This window comes from Lates calcarifer, linkage group LG2, assembly GCF_001640805.2.
Source record: "Lates calcarifer isolate ASB-BC8 linkage group LG2, TLL_Latcal_v3, whole genome shotgun sequence".
In the NCBI taxonomy this organism is placed as follows: domain Eukaryota; kingdom Metazoa; phylum Chordata; class Actinopteri; family Centropomidae; genus Lates; species Lates calcarifer.
In genome coordinates this window covers 7,466,102-7,474,584 of record NC_066834.1, presented here as the reverse complement: position 1 = coordinate 7,474,584, position 8,483 = coordinate 7,466,102, and the positions used below count along the sequence as shown (strand labels likewise).

The window sequence follows — 8,483 nt, the reverse complement described above, 5'->3', positions numbered from 1 at the left end:
TTCCGAATGTAAAATACTTTGAAGAAAACTGGTGGGAGTTATTAAAAATCGCCCACAATATCATATCAGTGAATCCTTACGAGGCCAAAAAACAAAAACAAAAAAAGTTCGAGAACAAAATCTGACGAGTGACTGATAAATGCAATGCTAAACCACAAAATCAAAATATCACTGTGTGAAAATGAAGGCTCGGCTTTGAGTCATTTATTCATGTTTTACCTTTAATTTTACACATTACACAGCTTCCGCTGTAAACTGGCAAGGATCCTCGTTCCCGAGACACAACATGACCGCGCCAGATTTCAGTGAGCAGGAGGCAGCACGACACGGTTAAACCTGGAGGAAGCGGCGAAGCACCGTCAAATTCGTCGTAGCGAGAGAATTAAAAGCAAAAACTTTACTTGGCCTAACTGTTAAGTTCAAATTTTTAGAGTCAGGCTCATCCAGTTGAGAAACTCTATGTTATGGTGTTAATTGTTAAAATCTGGATGAGGGATCTTTTATGTTATTTTATTTTTCGTCTTTATTTTTAACCCCTCCCCGGGGGATTGCCACCTTATCGTGGTCGGGGGGTTTATGTGCCTCGGTGATCCAAGGAGCTATTCCAGCAGAAGCTTAGTCTTCAGGTGGGACTGCCCCCTCAGGTATGCCTGCCTAAAAGCGGCCCTGCTTGGCATTGAAGTAGTAAGCCCAGCACATCACTGTCAGATAACACACAATAATGAGTAAATGGCGCCCCTGTGTGGTTTAATTTTTTTAATCATATTATAATCTGACTACGTTTTATGGTGGTCCTGAAGGTCAAAGCACAACATTTGCAGTACACATTTTCAAAATACAATAACATTTCAGATTACAGAAAGGGTGGGGCAGCACCTCTTGTTCATGCTGGGGTTGTATGTGTACATGTTTGGGTGGGGGGCAGGTTAACAGGAAGGATGAGTTTTGGTTATTTTTCTAACAAGGGGGATGGTACCCCCCTAAAATTGCCTACTGGTGACAGAGGTACAAACTCCCAACACAGTAAAGAAAAAGCAGTGAATTTAACATTACATAAACACGAGAACTAGGCCTATCTGACTCTGACTGTGACAACCATGGACGATGAGAAGCGAAGACATTTTGAGAGCCTGTGATAGGCTTCCCACCTTTGGCACCTCCAGCTGCATTTTGCTGATGTCATATGATAACAAACTACTGACTAGGCTTCTATCCAATCACAAACAAGAGGTGTTGTCCCACCATTTCCATAATCTGAAATGTTTTTTTTTTCACTATATTCTTCTCTCTGATTTAATAATACCTTTTCCCACAATGAACATTTTATTTTTCAAGTGGAAGTGGAAGACATGACTTTTGAGCTGAGTTTAGAAACAAAAGCTTATTATTTTACAGTTACGGCTGTAACATATATTGGTCTGTATTTATTCATATAAATATGTATTCAATAATTAATGTATATTATTATGATTATATTATTTTCCAAAATATTTAAATATATGGGTGTTTCATAATCACACCTACAATACAGAAATACCATTTAAATTATGACTAGTAATAATAAAAAAAAGGATTATTCATGATTTACTTCATGTATTCTATCAGCTGTTCACAGTGTTTAGGCCTGGATTTCAGAGTAGCTCGATCTTCACTTAGTACAGCTGTTTATCTCTTTGACCAGTAGATGCCAGTATTGGGCAGAAACTCTGAGAGATCTTGTAAATTTCCCCATTGGGGGACTAATAAAGGATTATCTTATCTAAATGTGATCCCTAAATTCACACCACTACAGTATAATGTTTTTATGGAGAAAAACAAAACATTTTCTCTCTTGTTGTTCATATGACATTAATAGGTTTCACTTTACTTTCTGCTGTGCTTAGGTAAATATGTCAGTTTCAGGAAGTTAAGCAGCACAGCAGCACCATTGTTCCTGTTATCAAAAAACTGTGAGCTGAGGCAATACTAGAATAAGTACCAGGCTCTCCTTTATTTACAGATTTTGTCCTGCTGAGATGTATTATTCAATAGTACATTCTACAGAAACCTGTGCAGTGCAGTTTGTGTGTGTGTGTGTGTGTGTGTGTGTGTTGGAGTACTAAGGTAAAACCTCTCCATTTCATTTGTCATCGGAAGCCTCTCTGTCTCCCTGATAGTGTTTTTGTGTGTGTGTGTGTGTGTGTGTGTTTGTGTGTGCTTTCACTTGTGTGTAAGAAGATACAATGGAAACTTGACAAAGCCCTGTTCCAGCTCAGTTGTCACTGGTATGCTAGCTGTATTCCTCTAGGTATCCAAACACAGGGAACTCCTTTATTATATGACTGTGTGCAAATCCCTTAAAGGACACATTCATAATTTGTCTCTGTATGTTTGTTAAAATGTGTGGTAAAAGCAAACTTTAACTTAAATAAGCACCAGGCAGAGGAGTACTACTTGTCTGTTTGCTTTTCACAGCAGTCATCTTGGTCACAGAAATAGGGGAAGGAAACACGTCAAACCAGAAAAACTGGTTAAGTTGCTTTGCTCACTGTTACACAAGGAAAAGTCAGCAGCTTTTATTAGTATCACAGGACTGCTCAGTGTTACTGACCTATGTCCACAAAATTATCCTTATCATTTGCTTATCGCGTCTTGCCTTCTCGTATATTGTTCCTTGGCTCTACAAACAGCACAAGTCTGTGTGTTCTGTGTACTTCAATTTGTTGAATACCAGCACCCTGCCCTCTGCGAGGAGTGCTCAGTGTTCAAGGTTCAGGAAGATAACGAGAGGTGAGTGGCTGACGCATAGCTCGTGTTATGTTACCAGAGGCTCATATCAGATTACTGTATAGACAGCAGGTAGGGTGAAACCGAAGCTGTGTTCAGATCGCTGTGGCTTAAAACAAACCAGGAACTGGGACTAACAAAGGAGTTTTAAAGAAGCTAGAAAGCTAACAGAGGGCTTCCTTTTGTTTTAAGAAGAGCATTACCATGGGTAAGAAGACACAACACTGTCTGCTGCTTTTGCTGTATCTGTCAGGGCTTGTTCACTGTTCAGCTGCCTTTGTGTTTTGGACCGCCATGGTGGAAATAAGCTATGTTAACAACAACAATGAGACTGTAGAAAAATATTGTGAGTGTGGGGTGTATGGTCGTAACTCTCCCCTAGAGAAAGTCTCAGGTGTTGTTGTAGTCCCCAAGGGAGACCCCAAAGGCTGTGGCCCAGATCCTGTTTACAACCGTAATTTCAGCTCGCCACCCTGGATAGCCCTGGTGAAGAGGGGCAACTGTACCTTCAGTGAGAAGATCAATGCTGCCAAACGTCAAGGAGCAGCTGGTGTGGTGGTGTATAATGAGGATGGCAAAGGCAACACCACCACTCACATGGCACACTCAGACGCAGCTGGCATTGTGGCTATCATGATTGGCAACACTCAAGGCATGGAGGTTGTCAAGTTGGTGAAGAATGGGACAGATGTGAATATGGCTATTGAACTAGGCAGCCCGCATGGGCCCTGGATGGACACATACTGGCTTTACTTCCTGTCCATCGCCTTCTTCATTGTGACAGCAGCCTCAATCGCCTACTTTGTCTTTATCTCTGCAAATCGTCTCTACAATCTGAACATGCATCGGCGCACTGAGAGGAAGCTGAAATCTGAGGCAAAGAAGGCAATTGGGCGTCTACAAGTACGCACACTCAAGAGAGATGATGAGGAAACTACCTCTGACTCCCATATGTGTGCTGTGTGTATCGAATCCTACAAGGCAGGTGAAGTGGTGACAGTCCTAACATGTGATCACATCTTCCATAAAGCCTGCATTGAGCCCTGGCTGCTGGAGAGGAGAACCTGCCCCATGTGTAAGTGCGACATCCTAAAGGCACTGGGGGTTGAGGAGGAAACAAAGGAGAGCATTTCTACTGATTCGCCACCAGATGTCACTGTGATTACAGTGGCAGGAGGAGACACCCTCTATGAAGTCCCACTGACTGACCCAGTGAGCCCTGACCCAGAGAGACATCAGCATCGCTATGACAACAGGGCCTATGAGGAAGACTTGGAGGCCACAAGAGGATGAACAACAGCAACAGAAACAAAACAGCAACTAACCAGGGCATAGTCAAACTCCCTGTTTGAAATAGATATTCTTGGATGAACTGAACCAGCACTATGGAATCAAGCTATAATCTTCCAACAGGAGAGACTCTGTTCATCTTGTAATGCAGGCATGCTAAAGTAGATTTTTTTTAATTCCAAAGATTTTAAATTTTAATGGACCATGTATAATTAGTTGGATGCCACTGCATTTTCTTTATGTCTGTCTTGGTGCAAGTATCTAATTACTGGTGATTGTTGGGTGTGTTCATAAAGCTACCTTTAAATGGTTAGAGTAAACTGTGAAAGCTGAGTTGTTGTGGAGAGACGCCAGTGTCAAATTTCTGTTTTTGCATTGTAAACACACTGGTTAAGGAGGAAGTGCAGCAAAGCATTTGAATGTCTGTTTGAAATTGAGGCCAAATTTCCTCTAACAAAAGGCTTGTTAGGTTGCGTTGCTCACAGTCTCTCACAATTAACCACTGCCTTTTGAAATCAGAGCAGAATTTATTTCTCTTGATTCAGTTGATTCATTTCTGATCTTTTTGAATTGGAGTATGTTTAACCATCTTTACTGTTGGGTTGTCAAACTGGACAACCTCGCAAACACACCCTTATGAACACACCCTTGACTGGAAACACAGCATAACACACATTGCACTATGATGAGGTAATAACAGCACCTGAGGGGCTAGAACTCTTTAGAAATATGGTCTGTGGGAAGATGTTTACCACATATGAAATAAGGATTTCAAGTCCTTTATAATTTTCTGGCTGGTCTATAGCTACTTTTGAGAGACAGAAAGTCCCACTGAAAACACAGCATGCAATAAATGTCACAGGAACTGATGATATGTAATATATGTATATGATAGATGATATGCCTCCAAAAATGTTATCTTGGCTGTTGGATAGGTGAAAATTATGTGTTCTGGTTTTTGAAATGATATATATTGAGGCTGATTTATCAATCATTAAGTTCTAACTGTTGATATGATATGAAGGTAATATATAATTTATGTATAGTCCATTTCATTCTCTGAACAGTTGATTTTCACATACAAGCACAAATTGTTATTTTTGAGAAAAGTCTTCCAGGTTTTTCCTTTGAATTATTTGGAATGTTTATTGAATCCTTGTGGTCTACCTCTGAACTCTCACGTGGGTAAAATATGGAAACATGTTTTAGATTCTTGCAATTCCAAGATTGTGTGTTCATTTGTAAATGATAAAGCTAAAGAGTTATTTCATTCCTTTGTTTACTGGTGGGGATATATGGATTATGGTACTTAATGTATTTTTCCAATACTAAATCATTTTCACTACTGTTTTACAGATTCCAGGAGTCTTAAATTGTTCTGTAAAAATGAATATGACTTGCTGTATTAAATCACATTGATGCTTATTAGTATGCAATAAATTCCTCAAAATGAGGCCAACTTAGCATAGCATATGTGCTTGTAAGAATGGTGTTTCTGGATGTGTGTGTGTGTGTGTGTGTGTGGAGGGGGAATAATATACAAGTATGTGGTAGTGTCTCACTTCCAGAGCTATGGTCTTGTTCCCAATGATTGCTGGAGAGGAGTGAAACTGTAATTACCTCTGCACAGGTGGGAGCCAATCAGCACACACCCTGAGCTTGAGCTGGATAATCATCATATCACATAGGCAGAGGGGTGAGACTGAGCAAGCAGAGATGTGCAGCTGCATGGCAATGGAATGGAAAGAATTATTATTTATTATCCTTTCATTGTGCATCACAAGTACCTCGACAGTAAAGTCTGGAATGTATTTGCTATCAGTCAGTAGTTTGGGCTTGTGTGATTATGACCAGCTGATAGACTGTAAACTGAGGTTATTCTCTAGAGTAAAGGTGCCGTACCTTTTTGGCTTGTGACCTCTTAAAATAAAGTGATACCCGTTTATGGCCCTTCAGCACAGATTATGGCTTTAATGTGGAACATAAGCTCAGTGAGCAGTTGAACCATAGAGTGATATTTCCTCACAGATTGTTTGATTTATTTTATCTATTTCAGGCCTGAGGAGGTGAGGGTATGAAATATTTCTCAAGAAAAAAACAAACTCAGAAGATGATACACGTATCTGGTCCTTTCTTATTTGACACGTACTGTCACCTATTCCCTCATTCAAATTCTAGATATATCATTTTTAATATTCATTTTTTGTCTTGCCCTCTCATCTAGGTCTGTGGCCCCTATGGTCAGAGGCTTCTTGGCACTGGCACCTTTGGCATGCTTGGTAACCCATCCTTGCTCCGATGCCCCTTCAGTGTTAACATCCTGCTATTTTAATGCAGTCACCTCAAAATCTCTACAAGTTGCCCATGAGAGCCAGTTTTTAAAAGTCTGTGTATGCATGAATGGGGTTAAGGGAGGTGATGTGTCATGGTGAGGGAAGACAGGGCGAACGAATGAGAATGAGCCGAGGGCAGACGTTTTTAGTGAAAGTGCTACTCTCCTGAGCCCAGAGGGTGAGCCAAGTCTTTCCTTCATGGTGTTCCCTCTCCCCTCCGGGGCCAGCATGTACTGGATTTCAGGCCAGCGCTGTGACCTCAGCATTCATAGGTCAGATGGTTATAGTGGTATCACAGCAAGACAGAGAATCAATACTGAACTAACTGGCCAGGCTGGGAACAACTGGCAAGCCCTGGGTTAGAGGCACGCTCTGCTCAGCGGTGGTGCTCCTCTGATTTATTGCAGTTGTTAAAGAGAAAATTGAGTCAGAAGGTTTTCATTTAATGGCATACTAGTCGGTGGCTGTACTCTAATACCACACTTGACCTTCACTTCTAGATAGGAATCAAACAGTGGAATTAACTACTGTAGTGGTTTAGAGATTATCTGTTCCAGTAGAGTCTAATCACAGTAAATATCTCATGTTTTCCATGCCAACGAATAAACCTGGCTGGAGGCTTGTCACTGAATTTAAAAAATAAAATAAAAGAATTAGAGCTATGCTTTTGGTTAAATTAACCAGAAGACATTGTTTTGAAGTTCAGGCTTAAGGCCCAATCTCCTCACTGTCCCAGTGAATGTTTACGATAGCCCTGCAACACCACCTACTGGAGAAAATTGCTACTTGCAATGAATTAGAATGAATTCCCAACTAAAAGGCAAAACTGCATGGTCACAAGCCAGTTCTATCCTTTCATTTTTGAGCTTCAGGTACCAGGGCAATTTCTTGGTTGAGTGGAAAGTACAGAGTAATAAATCCTGCCATAATGAAATAGAGTACTTCACTGGCTGTTCACTTTAATGGGCCATTTGAAGAGTTCTACTGGTTTTCATCATTGGTCCCTCTGTAAATCTGTACTGAGGCTTCAACACACCATCCATCTACCTATCTGTCTGTCTGTCTGTCTGGTCTCCATCTGTAGTGCAGTCTCAGCAGAGCAAAAGAAAGTCTTTCTAATTAAATTACAGTAGTTGGTCTTCTCTCAGGCTCTCTTGTCTCAGACTCTGAGTAATTATCTTAATGAAGGAGGGAAATTTGATTACAAAAGTGCAGTAAGACACAAATGAATCCATTAGTCAATGATGTAAGGTACAGCATAAAACATTTCTTTTTTTTCCCCCCTCTTACTGCTTACATAGCATCAGATCACAAGCCATGGTGTGTGTGTGTGTCTGTGTGTGTGTGTGTGTAAAATAAACAAACCACTCCACATGTCTAGCATTTCATTGGCTGCAAATATTGAGAATACTAGTCACAGCTCTCTTTCTTCCTTGCAGGGTTTATGTCTTCTGGCCGATCAGTTTATGTCCGTCTGTAAAAAATTTGCAGATATTTTACTGATAGTCCAAGTGGTTCATATCTGGCTAAGTAGTTTCATTGCATCAGCATGCAAGAATGTTTGCTGCCAGTGTTATCTTATCAGGAAAAGTCTACTTCACATGTTCTGCATATATTACCACCACAGCAGCAGTGTTTCATGTTTGCCCAGGTGAGGGTCTTAGCCTCTGTTCAATGTCATCAGCCCTTCCTTCCTCTTGTTGCCCCTCTGGCAGATCAGATATCAGCTGAGAGCACTGGACAAAACAACTCTCATCCTGTGTCACTGGCGTCACTGCCCTGTCCTGTCCTGTCCTTTGACATGCCGGCTGGCTCACCCTCAATTGCTCTCTTTTTCCTGCTGACAGACAGACGAAGGGCAGGCTGGGCCAGCATTTGAGGTTAAAAGGAAAGAGAGGATGTCCGAGGACGAAACACCTCTTCCCCTCTGACTCAATGGCAGGGGAAGGAAGTGATGTCACATGGTTATCTGTGTCCCACACAATGGTTCAAAAGATGGTGCTATAGGTGGAAAAACCTACTCCTTTCATCTATTTTTTGTTAAACTTATCATTCATTCAGTGCTGAGCCTGGTTTGGTTTAGCTGCCAAATGG

General features: G+C 41.1%; 1 protein-coding gene across 1 annotated transcript; it reads left to right on the top strand.

Moving 5' to 3' along the window:
* Positions 1–2,533: 2,533 nt before the first annotated feature.
* LOC108887909 (RING finger protein 148) lies at positions 2,534–5,519 on the top strand. The gene has a single exon (XM_018683596.2). The coding sequence runs from the start codon at positions 2,971–2,973 to the stop codon at positions 4,057–4,059; it is 1,089 nt and encodes a 362-aa protein (XP_018539112.1). The 5' UTR covers positions 2,534–2,970; the 3' UTR covers positions 4,060–5,519.
* The last annotated feature ends 2,964 nt before the right edge of the window (positions 5,520–8,483 follow it).

Bases quoted from the DNA above. Each gene is read 5' to 3' on its own strand.
- LOC108887909 (XM_018683596.2), top strand. From the start codon at position 2,971: ATGGGTAAGAAGACACAACACTGTCTGCTGCTTTTGCTGTATCTGTCA.